General features: G+C 44.1%; 1 protein-coding gene across 1 annotated transcript in view; it reads right to left on the reverse strand.

Annotated features, from left to right (window-relative positions):
- Positions 1 to 19,661, reverse strand: part of LOC145350632 (inactive phospholipase D5-like) — a 99,133-nt gene that overhangs the window by 43,677 nt on the left and 35,795 nt on the right. The window contains exons 3-5 of the mRNA XM_080199842.1: positions 19,400 to 19,583; positions 16,373 to 16,487; positions 9,612 to 9,739 (exon numbers count right to left, since the gene is read on the reverse strand). Of these exons, the coding sequence (XP_080055968.1) occupies positions 9,612 to 9,739; positions 16,373 to 16,487; positions 19,400 to 19,583 (427 nt within the window). The remainder of the gene's footprint in view (positions 1 to 9,611; positions 9,740 to 16,372; positions 16,488 to 19,399; positions 19,584 to 19,661) is intronic.

Below are 19,661 nucleotides of genomic sequence, written 5' to 3' on the forward strand. Positions count from 1 at the left end.
GCCTGGCCAATGTCAACCCCTCAAACAACATCTAAAACAGATGATCTGGTCATTTGTTTCCTTGCTGTCTGTGATACCTTGCTATGTGTCACATTTCCTTCCTTGCAACAGTGGCAGCAACAGTTACTGTGTTACTGTCATAAGAAATGTCAGACATGAATAAAAAAGACATGGGCAATAATTGGCTGCTTGCAAACAGAATAGATTTTGATTGACGACTATTTTGTTATTGATACAATATGTGGATGTCAGAACTTCTCCCAATTACTACTTAGTTTTGTCAGAGTTTGAGATTTCTTTTCGCTGATCTGGTTTGCTAAGCTTATTTCCAATGCTGTGTGAAATGTGATAACAACCAGCTATCAGTGCACGGGTCCAATTTACATTCAACTATTGCAATCATTCTTTATTACTACAGGGACAAAATTTAGACAGTATCAAGGTTTTAAAAGAAAATCCAGGCTATAAGATCGAGAGGAGTTTGAAAAACAATTCACCGCAAGAAGTAATTTACAACCTTTTCTCGTAACAAAATCACTAAATCATTAATACTTGCTAAGATTTCTCACTCTCCGCACAACAGTTGTATCGCAGTTCCACAAGGCATGATAGTCGTTAGAATACCCATGTCAGAAAATTTATGGTGTGTGTGCATGTATGTGTGTGTACATGTGTGCATGCATGTGCATGTACTGGCATGTCATGGAATACATTGCACTTGCCTGCATGTATCTCATTCTAATGTTCCATTTGCAGCCCACTTGATTAGTACCCCATCCACCACCACAAACAACCACACACCCACCCCCCCCCCCACCCCCCCGGGTGCACAGTGGCAGCAGTGTGTACCATCTACAACATGCACTTGCAGCAATTCACCAAGGCTTCTTCAACCACACCTTACCAACTCACAGCTGTCACTGTCTGGAGTTAGAAGGGCAGTAGGTACATGAGGACGCAATCACCAAGTACCCTCTTCAAGCTACACACCATCCTGGCTTGGAAATATATCGCCATTTCCTTCCCTGTCGCTGGGTCAAAATCCTGGAACTCCCTCCCTAACAGCACTGTGGGTGTACCTACACTGCACGCACTGCAGCGTTTCAAGAAGTCAGCTCACCACCACCTTCTCAAAGGCAGCCAAGGATAGGCAATAAATGTTGGACTTGCTAACGACGCTCATATCTCATAAACACAGAAAAAAGGTTTAAAAAAATAAAGTGAAAGAAAACACACAGAACAAGCTGGAGGCAGAGGTTATGATCTGAAGTTGCTGAACTCCCAATGTTGAGTCCAAAAGCCCTGTAGAGTATCGAGTTAAAAGACGAGGCGCTGCTCCCCCAGTTTACTTTGAGCTTCACTGGAATGGTGCAGCAGACTGAGACTGGGAGCAAGGCAGAGAATTAAAATAACAAGCAACTGGAATCTCAGGGTTATGCTTGCGGACTGAAAAGAGTGTTCCTCAAGAGATCCAAAGATGTGCAAGTTAGGCGGATTGGCCCTTAGTGTCGGGGGACTAGCTAGGGTAAATGCGTGGGGTTATGGGGATAGTGGTTGGTGCAGACTTGATGGACTGAATGACGCCTTCTGCACTGTAGGGATTCTATGATTCTAAGTCACCCCCAGTCCAGAGGAGACAACATCATAAACAGCACTAGCAGGATACTAAAGTGAAGGAAGTACCAGTAAATTGTTGTTTCATTTGGAAGGAGTATTGGGGCCTTGGGCAGGAGGTGAAAGCACAGATGTCCATCTCCTACAGTTGGGGAGCTAAAGGGTTGACTAGGCTGCCATGGGGGGAATGGTATCTTTTGAATGCTGAAAGGGGAAGATGTGTTTGGCAGTGGCTGAAGTTGGCAGAAATAGTGGAGGATGGTCTATTGAAAAGGGAGGCTGGTGGAGTGGAGAGTAAGGACAAGAGGAAGCTTGAAATGGTTCTGGGAGGGAGGGAAAGGGGTGAGGACAGAGGTGGGTGAATGGATCTTTGGAAGGCCATGTCACAGGGTGGGATTCGTCAGTTGAATCATAGAATCTCTTCAGTGCATTCGGCCCATCAAGTTTGCACCGACTCTCTTTGATAGAACATTTTACCCAAGCCCTATTCCCATAACCCCACATATTTACCGTAACTAATTCTGCCTAACCTACACATGTGGGGATACTAAGAGTCAAGTTGGCATGGCAAATCCACCCAACCTGCACATCTTTGGACTGTGGGAGGAAACTGGAACACCCGGAGGAAACCCAGACAGACACAGGGAGAAGATGCAAACTCCACAAAAACAGTGACCCAAGCTGGGAATCAAACCCCGGTCGCTGGCACCGTGAGGCAGCAGTGCAAAACAACTGTGTCACCGTGCCACCAAAGAAGTGCTGTTGCAGGAGGATGCATCATATATGATGCAGAAAGAGAAACTGGGAAGATGGAATGGAATTGTTGGGCGTGAGGAAATGATGAACGATCATCTAATCCTGAAAGGTTAACTCAGTTTCTCTTCATAGACGCTGTCTGATCACTGAGTGTTTCCAGCACTTTTTTTTGTTTTTATTTCAGATTTCTACTTTCTCAGAAGGAAATTTGGCATGTCCACTACAACTCGCACCAACTTTTACAGATGCATCATAGAAAGCATCTTTCTGTTGTATCACAGCTTGGTATGGCTCCTGCTCTGCCCAAGACTGCAAGAAACTACAAAAGGTTGTGAATGAAGCCCAATCCATCACGCAAACCAGCCTCCCATCCATTGACTCTGTCTACACTTCCTGCTGCCTCCAGCCAGCATAATAAAGGACCTCACGCACACCGGACATTCTCTCTTCCACCTTCTTCCTTCGAGAAAAAGACACAAAAGTCTGAGGTCATGTACCAACTGACTCAAGAATAGCTTCTTCCCTGCTGCCGTCACAGACTTTTGAATGAACCTAACTCACATTAAAGTTGGTCTTTCTCTACACCCTAGCTATGATTGTAACATTATATCCCGCACCTTCTCCTTTCCTTCTCTATGAACAGCATGCTTTGTGTGTATAGCATGCAAGAAACAATACTTTTCACTGTATACTAATACATGACACTAATAAATCAAATCAAAATCAAAGATTTCCAGCATTTGCAGTATTTTGCTTTTGTTGCAATGGGCAATAAATGGTGAGTGCCATTGGCTAGGCCACATCCCATGAATGGATAAAAATAAATACTGGCCTTGCCAACAGCCCCCACATCCCACGAGTGTGTGTGTGTGTGTGTGTGTGTGTGTGTGTGTGTGTGTGTGTGTGTGTGTGTGTGTGTGTGTGTGTGTGTGTGTCTGTGTGTGTGTGTGTGTTTGCAAAATAGTAAAATCCCATGAACACACACTCAAACAAAAACAGAGCTCAAAGTGGAAGGAAGGGTTATTGGGGGCAGATGATTCAATGCCACATCAATGTAATAAATGTCCAACTTCTTCCATTTCAAATAAATACAGCCAGTGAACTGGTGCATCCCAAATATATTAAGCGCAGAGCTGTCATAATATAAACCTTACCCAATAACAAAAGCATATGAATGTCTACAAACGAGCACTGTTGCCAAATATGTTCATCACAAATCTACGGGTGAGGCCCCACTTTATAATTCTATGAAACCAGATAATCTCAATCACATGGCATGGGACAGGAACCTACAACTGAGGGCAGGAGCACCATGGCAAAAGATGGATGCATGGGATCTCTGCAACAAATCAACAGAATGGTTCCTTGGCTGAGACAGTGAGACCACAGCGATGCTGAACTTTTATACAGAATGGAACTTTTAACACACTGCTGTAATATCAGCAATAAATCCTCTTGTGGATCAATTTTTTTTAAAGTGCTTTGGAGACCTTTTGTATAAACCTGTAGAACATCAACATGTGTAAGAGGGCAGCTTTATATTAAGCTCTTCTTGACTAACAGCGTACAACACAAGTTTCTTTTCTACAGTTAACTCAAAAGTGGCCAACCTACTTTTACCTTCACTGTGATGTTCCTGGGTACATGTCCATGTTTCCACTGCCTCTCCAAGGCACAACATGTGGACTAGCATTGCAACAACTAGTGGGACTGCTCCTACTTGACTAAACACTCAATAAATTGACTTGAACCTCAGCTACTCCCTCCCTCTCCTCCACAATGGCAGCTTACCCCTCTGCGAAAGTATCTCTGCATGCCGCTCCTCTAGAGTTTGTATCTGGGCAGCTTGGTGTCATTTTCTATGTGCCAACCACGAGAGGAATGGTCGGAGAGCTGACTGGTGTTACTATCCTTGGGAACAGCAGCAACATGCGAGTCTCTCAGTTACTGTTATCAGGCCCTGAATCTGCATTTCCAGTGTTCGATGGACTGGTTATAGAGTATTAGAGACTTACAGCATGGAAACAGGCCCTTCCGCCCAACTTGTCCATGCCACCCAGTTTTTACCACTAAGCTAATCACAATTGCCCTTGTTTGGCCCATATCCCTCTGTACCCATTTTACCCATATAACTGTCTAAATGCTTTTTAAAAGACAAAATTGTACCCTCCTCAACTACTGCGTCTGGCAGTTTGTTCCAGACACTCACCACCCTCTGTGAGAAAAAAAATTGCCCCTCTGGACACTTTTGTATCTCTCCCCTCTCACCTTAAACCTACACCTTCTAGTTTTAGACTCTCTTACCTTTGGGTATATTGACTATCTAGCTGATCTATGTCCTTCATTATTTTATAGACCTCTATAAGATCACCCCACGTCTCCCATACTCCAGAGAAAAAAGTCTAGTCTATCCAGCCTGTCCTTATAACTCAAACCATCAAGTCCCGGTAACATCGTAGTAAATCTTTCCTGCACTCTTTCCAGTTTAATAATGTCCTTTCTTAATAGGGTGACCAGAACTGTACACAGTATTCCAAGCGTGGCCTTATCAATGTCTTGTACAACTTCAACAAGACATCCCAACTCCTGTATTCAACTTTCTGACCAATGAAACCAAGAATGCCCAATGATTCTGGAAATAGCAAGAGACAACCATCTACAACCATCTCCAGAGTCTGAAAGTTAGTACAAAGAACCAGATCTGATCTAACCCTTACTGCCTAGATAGTTGCAGCCTGTACTTCCACGGCAAGGATGTTACTGGCTGGCCTCTGGTCATTTCTTAAATGGAGGCTGCTTACTAGTCCTAGTGAAGCTTGCATAGGCTCCATTGATCCAATACATACACTAACTGGTTGCAGAGTCACAGTTACCGTATGCTTCAGGCCTTCAGAGGCTGATTTCAAAGCTTAGATGTAAAAATACCCCCAAATAGCCTTCTGTCAGCTGAATGCTCACCAGCTCTGGTGCCAAGATCACGGGATTCCACGGGCATTGCTGGGAAGATGCCACATTTTCACCCACATGCTTCATTCTGGATCCCTGAATCACTCGGAGCTACATCGCTACTAACTCTACTGAATGTGCTTTGGGGATCATATTTGAGAAAATGTACGGAAGTAAAGAAGCGAGCGACACAGCAGATGAGGCCAAAAAGTCTGTTGTTAATTGCATATTAATTGTGTTGAGTTGGGTGCAGGTATTAATGGGGAATTCACTTGTGTTCCCTAAAGAGGAACAGACTGAAACTGTGCCAGTTGGACTGGGTGGCGCATGTTTGTAAAGTGTAACTCTGTGAACATATGCTTATCAAGGTGCACAAAGATTGGTTCCAGATCTATCTTTCAGCACCTGGTTTTCTGAAATATAACATTTATGATAGAGGATCCTGCAAAAGGACCTCACTCCTGGGACTTCCATGTAACTCTTGGTTCAGGCAGAGGGATCTGGGTGTACAGGTACACAGGTCACTGCAAGTGACAACGCAGGTGGAGAAGGTAGTCAAGAAGGCATACGGCATGCTTGCCTTCTTCGGCCAGGGCACTGAGTTTAAAAATTGGCAAGTCATGTTGCAGCTTTACAGAACCTTGGTTAGGCTGCACTTGGAATATAGTGTTCAATTCTGGTCGTCGCAATACCAGAAGGATGTGAAGGCTTTGGAGAAGGTACAGAAAAGATTTACCAGGACGTTGCCTGATATGGAGGGCATCAGCTATGAGGAGAGGTTGGAGAAACCTGGTTTGTTTTCACTGGAATGACAGAGGTTGAGGGGAGACCTGATAGAAGTCTACAAGATTATGAGAGGCGTGGACGGAGTGGATAGTCAGAAGCTTTTTCCCAGGGTGGAAAGATCAATTCTAGGGGGCACAGGTTTAAAGGAGATGTACAAGGCAAGTTTTTTTACACAAAGGGTGGTGGGTGCCTGGAACTCGCTGTCGGGGGAGGTAGTGGAAGCAGATACAATAGTGATTTTTAAGGGGCATCTTGACAAATACATGAATAGGGTGTGTATAGAGGGATACAGTCCCTGTAAGGGTAGGCGGTTTTAGTTCTCTCGGGCAGCATGGTTGGTGCAAGTTTGGGGCTGAGTGGCCTGTTCCTGTGCTGTAATTCTCGTTGTATTTTTGTTCTCTGCCCCCACATCATCATAGTCCATGAGGATAGAGTATCTTTCCTTTTGTTCATCCTCATCATCATCGTCTTATGATCTTCATCATCCTGTGACTCTGTGACTCTTCTATTCCCACCCCGTCCCATTGTTCTGATAGAGTTTTGGAGAAAGGAGGGGTATAAGCTCAGAAAGATTAGAAATGACTCCCTTGGGAGCAAGTAGACAAAAAAAGACATGGGAGCTTACCCTGGATGTTTGCTGCTTCACAAGCCAGTCATGGCTATGTTGAAAGTGTGCAGCCTTTAACCTGTTGCCTGTACAGGTCTCATCAAACTCCCCTACAACAGCAGAGTTCCTCTCCCCCAGCTCCATGGTTTGACCCTCAGAGGAAGGTCAGGCCTCTAATGTATAGAATGCCCCAAAAACCTTGACACATTGCACAGTACATTGGAAAACACTGCAACAAGTGGGTAGCGCAGTGGCTTTATTCATAAATCACAATCTTCACCCTCTTTCCTGACCATCCACAAACATGAGCTCCTCAAAATGTTTTCCAGCTGCATCCTAATTCACAATCTATCCGCTGTCCATCAGCTTTCCGCTTCCTGACTGACTCCAATCTGCCTACATGTTAAGATTCCCATCCTTGTTTTCAAATCTCTCCATGGCTTCGCAATGCTGGCCCCAGCCACCATTTCCTCCCATTACCCTCCCCCTCACCACCAAATCTCTGTAGCCTCCTCCAGGTCCTACAGTCCTCCATAATCTTTGCACTCCTCCAACTCTAGCCTCTTGCGTATCCTCAATTCTTATGGCTTCACCTTTGGCCTTCAGCTGTCCAAAGCGCTCTTGAAATCCATTTCTGTACACCTCCCCTCCTTTACATGATGTGGAGATGCCGGCACTGGGCTGGGGTGGACACAGTAAGAAATCTCACAACACCAGGTTAAAGTCCAACAGGTTTATTTGGTGACACGAGCTTTCGGAGCCGGAGGAAAGAGCAACGCTCCGAAAACTCATGCTACCAAATAGACCTGTTGGGCTTTAACCCAGTGTTGTGAGACTTCTTACTGCTCCTTTTCATCACCCTTGAGGATGTAACTCTTTGGCCAACCTTTCCTGTTGTCTCTCTATTCACCCCATTCTCACATTTTATCTGATAACGGTCCTGGGAAGCACCTTAAAAGGCACTATAGAAATGCAAGTATATTTTGTTGTTATGACTTACACCCATTCTGAAATGAAAATCGACAGAACAACGTTCTCTCAGTGTGATGAGCAATACTGCACTATTCTTAATTCCTTAACAACTGTTTGTTTTTATCCCGTTTCTCACTCCAAGCTAGGCTTCTCATCCATCTCGTTTCTCACACAGGCACTTAGAAATTCAATCGATCAGAACCCTGCCATCTGGCTACTGGATAGTAATGTGGCAGTTACCAGAAACATAATATGATTTCTACTTTTGGGGCTGATTGGATTTGAGGCTAATCAGATCCTAACATCGTCAGCAAGAGCGTAACTGGGCCTGTTGTATTACAGAAGTAAAGTCAGCTGAGAGTGGTAGTTATCCTTGAGAACTAATTTCAATGATTTGTGATTAACAACCTCCATTAGACATGTCTCCAAGTCAGACCCAGAGGGTGGAATTCTCCGAACGCACTGGTCTAAAAGCCGGAAATTCCCGCCCAACTGTCAATGAGGTTCCAGTGGCAGGCAGGATGGGAGAATTCCGGCCAAAGTGTCAGACTTTATTCTTCCCATTGCTGGAAAAACTCTGTCCCAAACCAGACAGCGGGCACCCTTAGCTTCACCCAGTTTACAGGACAGTGTAAAGATATGGTCATTAACGCAGCCACCTAATTGATAATGGCAGCTGGCAAAATTGCATTTTCATTTCCCATTGCAAATGTAACATATTTCAATCGCGTTTGTATCACAAACATACTGGATGTGGACAAAAGAAAAACACAGCGTAATGTAGCGTCCCCGTCAGGGATAATTCTGATCCGCATTGGTACTGCGCGTCTCTCCAGCAATAACCTGGTCTTGTGCTCCATTATATCACATATTGATCCTGTAAAATTCTATGATTAATTACAGTGCTGTGATCGCACTGAGTCTGACTCTGTGAGGACAAGACCTTTCAAACACAGAAGTAATTCATGTCCGGCCACTTTGCATCAACTGCAGGAATTTAGCAGCCTTATTTCTCCAGATTAGGTCAACGGGGAGGGCAAACTGAAACAAGTCAGTCTGCAGTTTTAATCTTGCACCAGAAGCCCGGATCGAACACAGCTTTTTCCTTTATCAGTCATTCGCCAACACTTCTACATCCAACTGCAACTTGCATTGTTCATTGAGCATGGGGAAGCAGTGGCATAGTGGTATTGTCACTGGATCAGTAATCCAGAGGCCCAGGATAATGCTCTGGGTACCTGGGTTCGAATCCCACCGCAACAGATGCTGAAATTAGAATTCAATAACAAATATCTGTAATCACGAATCTCGTGGTGGCCATTGTCATAGAATCCTACAGTGCAGAAGGACGCCATTTGGGCAATTGAGTCTGTACTGACCACAATCCCACCCAAGCCTTATCCCCATAACCCCATGCATTTGCCCTAGCTAGTTCCCGTGAGACTAAGCAGCAATTTAGCATGGCCAATCCACCTAACCTGCACATCTTTGGATGTGGGAGGAAACCCACGCAGATATGGGGAGAATATGCCAACTCCACACAGACCAAGCTGGGAATCAAACCTAGGTCCATGGTGCTGGGAGGCAGCAGTGCTTGCCACCCTGTCGATTTTTATAAAAACTCATCTGCTTCACTCGTGTCCTTTAGGGAAGGAAATCTGCCATCCTTACCTGGTCTGGCCTACATGTGACTCCAGAGACACAGCAATACGATTAACTCTTAAATGCCCTGAGGGATGGACAATAATGTGTACGAATAAAAGAAAATGCGCATGCATTGTCCAAACATTCTCGTTCAATACTGACCAGAGATGCCTGCTTGGGCATTATTATTTCTCAATGAGACACGGCACACATTCAAACGACATGCAAGCATCAAACTTAAAGATACGACAAGGTTATCTGAATCAGTCTGCTGGGCATAAATCACCTGAGACAGAGAGCGCCAGTCCATGTGGGCACTGCCAATGTAAATATGCTTCTTGTCCACCACCCAAAAAGAAGAATGAAGCCTGCCACCAATAATGGGCGTCATGTTGATGTATTTCACAAACGCACCTGGGTGTTAAACAGATAATAACTAATCATTAGCTGCCACTTATCTTCAAACTACACAGAGAAACACAGAGGACACGATAAGACCTTTATCACTGAGTCAAACGATTGTGGATTTGATGACACAATAAGTTCATTAACAAATAACCTTTAAAAATTGGTAAGAAGATCAGAAATAATGGTGCTCGAATAAAATGTCAGGTCAGCCCTCCAGTCAAAACGAGTCCTTTATTGAGTGATGCACTGTTTGATAAAGTTTATTTATTAGTGTCACGAGTAGGCTTACGTTAACACTGCAATGAAGTTACTGTGAAAATCCCCTGGTCGCTACACTCTGGCACCTGTTCGGGTACACTGAGGGAGGATTTAACATGGCCAATGCACCTAACCAGCACATCTTTTGGACCACCCAGGAAGGAAACCGGATCACCCACAGGAAACCCATGCAGACATGGGGAGAATGTGCAGAGTCTGCACAGACAGTGATCCCAAGCCAGGAGTCGAACCATGTCCCTAGCATTGTGAGGCAGCAGTGCTAATCACTGTGCCACCGTGCCACCCTAAGGTCAGCAGGTTGACCTAACATGACCTGGTCATGTGTTATCTACTATTCAAGTGGTGTTGTATTGGAACCCTGCCCCTTTAAGGCCACAAAGTCCAACCGTCGTAAGCGAACCCAATACTAAAGCCCGAGCTTTACCGCAGTTTAGTGAAGGAAGTTTGCAAATTGGAAGGTGATCGGAAATTTCTGACTCCAGGTCAAAAACGCAAGCATGAAATTTTTCATATTCCTGACACCTTGAACCATCGCAGCTGAAGGGCAGCATGTGGAGTGTGACGGCACTCTCTGAATGTCTGCAAAAGCTAATTATAAAACCTATTGTTTATTCAAAGCAAGTCATTGTCAAAATCACTAGTTGTAGTGTGATTATTAGTTTGTAATTTGAATTAATATGTTATTAAGCAGTTTGTGCTAAATTGATAGAAGTCATTTAAATAAAACTATTATTGGAAATCAGCTAGATTAGTGAAGCCGAGAGCCTTAATGGTGAGACAATTAAAGAATAAGTAATTAATTAAAAATGTGTTAGAAAGATTAGAAATGTAACATGGAACACAGAAGTTTATAACTTTTATAATTATGAACACATTATTAACATTTGATTATTAATACAGATTCTTACAATGCTGTGGGAATGATAAGCCAATGCCCTTCTCAGACAGAGAAAAGATAATGACTTGTTAACCTTGACTGGGATTGAATGGGTTCCTGTTCGAGATGTCGTGACTATAAATGACAGATAGCTATGGGAATCAATTATTGGTGGACACGCAGCCTGCTGCAAAGTAAGAAACTCAGTTTGAAAAATTAAGACAATTGGGCATAATTAGCTAAAAAGCAAACAGCTAACCAATTGGCTATTTTTCAACAAATTGGCTAAGGTGAGCTTCCAAAATCTTTTAAACTATGAAAAAGTGGTCTCAAGTAGCCATTTTGGGTAGAGGGAGATGGTGCGAGAAAAAGAGTGAGTGACTGAGTAAGTAAGTGAGCGAGCGAGTGAGAGATGTTGCGAGAAAGTGACACATTGCGAGAGAGAGACACACAGATGTTGTGAGAGAAATGTTGCGCGAAAGAGAGGGAGATGTGAGAGGGAGAGAGATGTGAGAGGGAGAGAGATGTGAGAGGGAGAGATGTTGTGAGAAAGAGATGTTGTGAGACAGAGAGAGAGAGAGAGATGTGAGAGGGAGAGATGTGAGACAGACAGACAGAGAGCGATGTGGCGAGAGAGAGATGTTGTGAAAAGGAGAGAGAGAGATATTGAGAGAGTGATGTTATCCACGTTTTTGGAAATGTCGCTTCCTGTCCTGGTCTCAGAAGGGTACTGGGGGGTTTGTTCAATTATTAAAATTAAGCTTTCTCCTCTTTCTGTTAATTACTGCTAAATATTGTTAATTGGCTCCTTGTTTTTTATCTTTCTGACTTGTTACCTTTTTAATGGTCAATAAACTTTTTTGGATTCACCATTTAAAGTATTCTTTCTTGCCATATTGTGAAGGCTCTAAAACCTGGCGGGATTTACGAATAGGGGGTTACTGCAAACAAGTGAACCCCACAAATCTTAGGTCAAATAAATCAAACTTCTTATAAAACTGAATCCAATAACGTCGGACACCTGGGGTGGGATTTTACAGCCTCCCTCGACCTGAGACCGGAAAATCCCACCTGAGTTCAACGGATCTTCCCGCTGTCCGTCCCTCATCCTCTCCGATTACCATGGCGGGTAGGCAGTAGAAATCCAGCAAATGGACCGGATTTTCCAGCCACGCTCGCCCCAATACTGGAAAATCCTGCCCGAGGCCAATGGACGATTCCTGTGGTGGGCGGGACAAGGAAATTCTGCCTAATTTTTACATGGAATTTAAAGCCACACATTCACCTTCAGTGCTCTGGTACCTGGCACTGGAGGTGATGATAGGGGATACACAAGATGATCACTCTTAATATCAGCAGGTATACTTTATTATGCAAATAACCATCAAAGCATTTTCCATTACTTGAACTATAGCTCCCCCGGGTGCAATGGATGCCTTAATTCACTCCCGATTCTTCCTGCATTGCTAGGTGCTTTGAAGGGAAGGTTTTTAGAATTGAATTGGACTAAACAATAGTCCATGCCAACAGCTCCAGAGTAAATGAGGGTATTTTTCAGCATGAGCAACGTTCAAATTCACCAACTTGAAATGGCTGCTCAGGGGTTAAAACTGTCTGAGTAAATACAACTCTTAACTGAAACCCAACACAGGACTGGAAATGTAAGCAGAGTGAGTGAGTTATGAGCCAGCGGCAGGTTTTGGAGACAAAAGAAGAGACTTTAAGAGGGCAATCAGTCCTTACTATAATTGGTGATGGCTCTGTTAGTGTGTACGTCATATATGGCTGGCTTTGCAAAGGAAATGCAGCAAGTCAGAGAACTCTAGAAATGAGTAAACAGACTGTCTGTCTGATTCAGGTGTATGGCTGCTTGAATAGTGAAAGGCAAGAACAAACAATCTTGAATTTCCATAGCACCTTTTGTGTCCTCAGGACAGTCCCTAGATACTGTATAGCCAGGGAAATGCTATTACAGTATTCAAACTGTTCTACTGTAGGAAATACAGCACAGTTTTGCATAGGAAGGCAGTAGCCTAGTGGTATTGTTGTTGAATTAGTAGGATCAGAGACCCTGGGTAATGTTCCAGGGACCTGGGTTCAAATCTCATGAGGGTAGATGGTAAAATTTAAATTTAGTTAAAAATCTGGAATAAAAGTCTAATGATGACCATTGTTCACTAATATCCTTTAGGGAAGTAAATCTGTCATCCTTACATGGTGACTACATGGGCAACACGGTGTCACAGTGGTTAGCACCACTGCCTCACAGGGACCTGGGATTGATTCCAGCCTTGGGTCACTGTCTGTGTGAAGTCTGCACGTTCTCCCAATGTCTGTGTGGGTTTCCTTTGGGTGTTCTGGTTTCCAAAACAGTCCAAAAGGCATTGGCTGTGCTAAGCTCCCCCTCTGTATACCTGAACGGGTATGGTGACTAGGGGATTTTCACAGTAACTTCATTACAGTGTTACTGTAAGCCTACTTGTGCCACTAATAAATATGTTTTTTAAAACTTTAAACTCTAAATGTGACTCCAGACCTAGAGCAATGTGGTTGACCCTTAGATGCCCTCAGGGATGGGCAAAAAATGCGCAAGGAAGCCCACATCCCATGAATGAATAAAACAACATTACAGCAAACATCCCTCCCCCCCAACAACAAACAGAATTGGCACAACCACTAGATAATTTCTCCATGGACCAACCTATCAATGCAAGATGGCCACCGAGCCATCATGGCACCCGCCCGCGGATGTGCATAAAACCAATGGAATCACTCCACTGTGCCCACCCTGCCAGTGTCCCTCTGTCAGCGATGTTCCCTGCAGTGACGTGGGTATGCACGTGAGTGTCCTCAGGGACACAGTGACACTATAGTCGAAGTTTCCCTGCACCGTCAGCCCCCCCGCCCCTCCCCTGACCTGGCAGGCACTCCTGTGGCAGAGACAACCCACCACTGGCAACCGGCACCCGTCCCACCACTGGGGGACCTGGGGTGGGGGGGGGAGGTCAACTTTGGTGGGACTGGAAGATACTGCCGGTGGGAAGGGTCAGAAAATCCCGCCCTATAATAATACCCTATAAATACTGCCTTCATATTTTAAAACTGAAGATGGTTCATATGCAGGAAAAGTTTAATTAAGTCTATTTAATCTACTTCTGTCCCACCGAGGTTACAAATGAGATGCAGCTATTTTAAATAATTAATTGAATGCATGTAGTTAAAGTTAAGGACTTCCTCCGTCCATTGGATTTGGAACTGCCGTGTCATTAAGGGTGTCTTAATCATAGAACACCAACAGTGCAGAAGGAGGCCATTTGGTCCATCGAGCCTGCACCGACAACAATCCCATCCAGGCCCTATCCCCGTTACCCCACACGTTTACCCTGCTAGTCCCTTTGATACAAAGGGACAATTTAGCACGGCCAATCAACCTAACCTGCACAACTTTGGACAGGTAGGATAAAGCACCACCACCTAGCAAAAGGCTGTGATCATTGGAGCGGCGCCATCTTTGGTCCTGGCCTCAACCCTCGCCCTCCAGCTGTCTACATAGTGAGGAGCCCTGGGTGCTACTTTACTCCACCTTCACAGCAGGAGAGTGAGAGGGGTGAAAAAGTGATGGAAAGAAGGAAGAAAAGACCTAAAAGACACAGACACTAACTCCCAAATACATCCCCATCAGGGAATGAGAAAGACCAACAACTGGAGGTTTCATCAGATTTGTTGTAAAACTTCTACCAAATATGTTAATTTAGGAATCTGGCCGTTAACTAACTGACTTATGAAATATATGCTTCCCTAGCTTTAGAACGTTAAATAGGAAATATCAGGAAGTATTTCCAAAAAAATAAATTTATCAGCAGGTGCAGTACTGCCTTGCGAGAATATAAAACCCAAGGCAAAATTATGGCAATAACACAGAATGCAATTACCTTGCAATCTGAAGCAATTATAACCCTTACGTTTCAGAGGAACACACAGAGTCTTTGCTCAGTCAGTTTTTGATTTCGTGCTCATAAATGTCACAAGGAAACTGGCTGTCTGCAGGGAAATTAAATCTCAGAATTACTCCACATTATAGGAATCAGTGAGGGATATAGTCCTCTTGTCCTTTGGTTCCAACAACCAGGGAATAAATCTGAGGATGACGTAAAATGGGATTTAATTATGTCTACCAAGGAACACAATTAAATCGAGTTCTGATCTATCTGTTCTCTTCCTTAGTCAGCCTCAATCAATGATGCACAGGGGTCCCTCCGAAAGACATCCCTCTCTCACTGCTTCCTATTCACCTTTTAAACAGCTTCCTGAAAATAAATAGCTTGCTCACACCATGGGCAGCACATCATTCTGGTCAAGTGGCTTGGTAACATGCTTAACTGACCGTCAATTTTTATTTTAAATGCTGGGCAGACTGTTGATTTCAGCTCCGAGCCACTCCTTATAGTTCACATAACCCCCACTAAAAGCATGCCCAATGAGGGTGGCATGGTGGTTAGCACTGCTGCCTCACAGCGCCAGGGAGGCACATTCGATTCCCGGCTTGGATCACTGCCTCTATGGAGTTTGCACTTCTCCCTGTGTCTCTGTGGGTTTCCTCTGGGTCCAGAAGATGTGTGGGTTAGGTTGACTGGCCATGCTAAATTGCCTCTTAGTGTCCCAGGATTAGCAGGGTAAATATGTTAATTAATTAATTAATTAACTTACTCCTTCTGCACCGTAGGGATTCTATGAGGGGCCCTAAAATCCAGCACTTGCAAAATTAAAGTGGTTTAATATGAACCAACTTGTCAACTAAATTGGAAAAGTTATTATTTTTCAATCAAATATTTAAACCATTCCTGACGGAGGAACCAGAATTATTTTTGCAAAGTCATGGTCTGCTGAGAGGTTACTGGAGATGAAGGTTGAAGAGTAACAGTTAACAAGTAGCAACAATGAGCCAGGGACCCGGGTTTGATTCCCGACTCGGGTCACTTTGCGGAGTTTGCACATTCTCCCCATGTCTGCATGGGTTTCCTCCGGGTGTTCCAGTTTCTTCCCACAGACTTTGTAGCCTTAAAGGGGCAGGTTCCAATACAACGCCACCTAAATAGTAGATAATACATGACCAGTTAAGTCAACCCACTGACCTTAGGGCAGCATGGTGGCACAGTGGTTAGCATTGCTGCCTCACAATGCTAGGGACATGGGTTCGATTCCTGGCTTGGGGTCATTGTCTGTACGGAGTCTGCACATTCTCCCCGTGTCTGCATGTGTTTTCCCCGGGTGCTCCGGTTTCCTCCCACAGTCAGAAGGACATGCTGGTTAGGTGCATTGGCCGTGCTAAACTCTCCCTCAGTGTACCCGAACAGGTGCCAGAGTGTGGCAACTAGGGGATTTTCACAGTAACTTCACTGCAGTGTTAATGTAAGCCTATTTGTGACACCAATAAATAGATTGAACTTGAATAGCCAAAATCTTAGGATGAAATGTCTACTCACCATTAACTTTCAGTTTTGTTACATCTTGGGAGCCGTATTGGAATTTATTCACTGGGATTCTCAGACCAATGTTGCGAGTTCTCAATTCCTGCAGCTTCTCAAATATCTTTTCACCCTGGTGAACATCATTTCATCGGTTAAAAAAACGACTTTTCCAAAACAGCGAAGAAACGTTTCAGTCTCATTTCATGCTCTATTTGTCAAGGTACAATTTTTCCAGCATTTACCACATTTTCCTCATTTTGAGGCGAGGTTCCAGGTTGACTTGCTTCCTATTTGTGAGCAACCTCTTTCCATCAAGCTGGCCTAATGCACCTGGGTTTTCTCTGCTTACAGTGGAGCTTTACAAATGCTACAACGCCACCCAGCAGAAGCACTGCATTTGCAGAAACGCACAAAAGGTTAATGTATTCAAGAGGTGGCTAGGTACAGTACTTGGGGCGAATGGGATCAAAGATTATGGGGAGAAAGCAAGATTAGGCTACTGAGTTGGGTGATCAGCCATGATCGTAATGAATGGCGGAGCAGGCTCGAAGGGCCAAATGGCCTCTTCCAGCTCCTATTTTCTATGTTTCTATATTGCTATGTTAACTGCCAACTCTTGTAAACGGTGTACAAACATGATTCTTCTTAATATGGCCAGTGAAAAGTAAGGGCTAGAATTTTCTGGCCTTTCACTCCAGCGGGATTCTCCAGTCCCGCTGCAGTGAATGAAGATTTGGCTGAGCGTCAAATTCTCCGTCCTCACTGGCAGAGACGATGGGGCATCAATGGCCACAAAATTCCGGCCAAGGTGTCCACCTTTGACCAGAAGCTCACTAGTCACATGTAGCTGTGGGCTTCCAGCTGAGCTAATCCCCATTGCTTCAGAAATCTAAACTCAGGTGAAGCTGTGTCAAAGGAGCAGTACTTGAAGAGCACCACAAAGGTGCCACAGATATTAAACTATAAACTCTATCAATCTGATGGCTTAAAGTACTGAAAATATTGTTGTGGAACCCACATTAACGATTGTCACATTGGTAATTGTATAAACTTATTATGGTGAAGGCAATTTTTTAATTTAAAAAAGATGGGTGGAACATCATCTCCATTAGAAATTAAACTAGAAAGAGTGCAGAAAAGATTTACTAGGACTCTACCCGGACTTGATGGTTTGAGTTATAAGGAGAGGCTGGATAGACTGGGACATTTTTCTCTGGAGCGTAAAAGGCTGAGGGGTGATCTTATAGAGGTCTATAACATAATGAGGGTCATAGATCAGCTAGATAGTCAATATCTTTTCCCAAAGGTAGGGGAGTTTAAAATTCGAGGGCATAGGTTTAAGGTGAGAGGGGAGAGATACAAAAGGATCCAGAGGGGCAATTTTTTTCACACAGAGGGTGGTGAGTGGCTGGAACAAGTTGCCAGAGATAAAGTTAGAGCAGGTACAACTTTGTCTTTTAGAAGGCATTTAGACAGTTACATGGGTCAGATAAGTAAAGAGGGATATGGGCCAAACACAGGCAACTGGGACTAGCTGAGTGGCTTTAAAAAAAGGACGGCATGGAAAAGTTGGGCCAAAGGGCCTGTTTCCATGTTGTAAACCTCTATGACTCTAAATCTTCCAAACCTATGATCTAGTGGCATTATGAGGTCTCATCTACAACCAAACTCCATATTCTCTATCTCAGGTGAGTGTGAGAGTAGCCCTGTGGTAATATCACATTGGGATCACGGGTAACTCGTGAGTCAAAGAACAAAGAAATTTACAGTCCTCCAAGCCTGCACCGGCCATGCTGCCTGACTGAACTAAAGCCCCCTTCCACAGATCATATCCCTCTATTCCCATCCTGTTTGTGTATTTGTTAAGATGTCCCTTAAAAGCCACTTTTGTATCTGCTTCCATTACCTCCCCCAGCAACGAGTTCCAGGCACCCACCACCCTCTGTGTAAAAAACTTGCTGTGGACATGATATGGAGATGCTGGTGTTGGACTGAGGTAAACACAGTAAGAAGTATGACAAAACCAGTTTAAGTCCAACCAATTTATTCAATTATTCAATTTATTCAAATAAATTGGTTGGACTTAAACCTGGTGTTGTCAGGCTTCTTACTGTAAAAAATTTGCCTCATACATCTTCTGAGAGTCAATTTACTCTAATGAGTAGGAAGTGAAAGGGTGTGTATTTCATGTTGGGATGGGTAAGCTTCTCTTTGGGAAACTGTTGTCAGGGTGTTAAGCCACAATAAGAGTAGCCCAGCATGCTCAGTGGATAGAGAACACCTGATATGATATTGACGTGTCACAGAGAATTGACCCTGCCAATGATGTTTCACAGAGAAAGGTGGGATACAGCAACTTGTCCTATTGAGGTACCGGGGATGAGCAGTGGGGAGGAGGGGGAGATGAGGGCTGGAATTCTCTGACATTGAGTCACCAGCCCAATCAGCGAGGATGGAGAATTTGGCACTCAGCCAAAACTCCACTCACTGCAGCGGGACTGGAGAATCCTGGTTGCAGGCGAGGTCAGAGAATTCCAGCCAATATACCGGAATGCATTTGGGACAAACATGTTGGCTTACATAAGATGGAACTATCCTTCTATCACACAACTACAAGGGATACACACCGATCTGTACCTTCCTGCCAATACCTGATGCTACCCCGAACAACTAACATGAACAAGTCAACCACCTTGTATAGAGTATGGCACTGTGGCACAGTGGTTAGCGCCACTGTCTCACAGAGCCAGGGACTCAGGTTCGATTCCCAGCCTTGGATCAGTGTCTGTGTGGAGTCTGCACATTCTCCCTGTATCTGCGTGGCTTTCCTCCAGGTACTTCCTCCCATAGTCTGAAAGACGTGCTGGTTAGGTGTATTGACCATGCTAAATTCTCCGTCAGTCTACCCGAACCTTTTATATCATAAAAAAACTAACCTCATAGAAGACACATTTCATAGTTTAAATAAAAAATGCATATCATCTTCCACAAATCATGACACAATTTCTTGCCTCTACTTGCTGACCAGGTTTTGTCACTTACCCAATGAGTTAGCAAATGGTTTTGGTCCAGATGACCATTTCTCAGTTCCCAGTTGGAAGAGACAATATCAACACTGTGCAATGCTGAGTCCAGCAGGTCAGTCCAGCCCTGGAACAAGGAGATGTGCCTCGTTGCATTCTCACCATCGTCCAGCCCTTCTGGAATATTTTCAACAAGATGCACCCTGAAGAGAGATACAGGATTGCTTCAGGATTTCCTCACAGGATTGCAGGAATGATTGACAAAAATACTGACCTCATCG

This window comes from Carcharhinus amblyrhynchos, chromosome 12 (assembly GCF_965287045.1).
Source record: "Carcharhinus amblyrhynchos chromosome 12, sCarAmb.v2.hapA, whole genome shotgun sequence".
Classification (NCBI taxonomy): domain Eukaryota; kingdom Metazoa; phylum Chordata; class Chondrichthyes; order Carcharhiniformes; family Carcharhinidae; genus Carcharhinus; species Carcharhinus amblyrhynchos.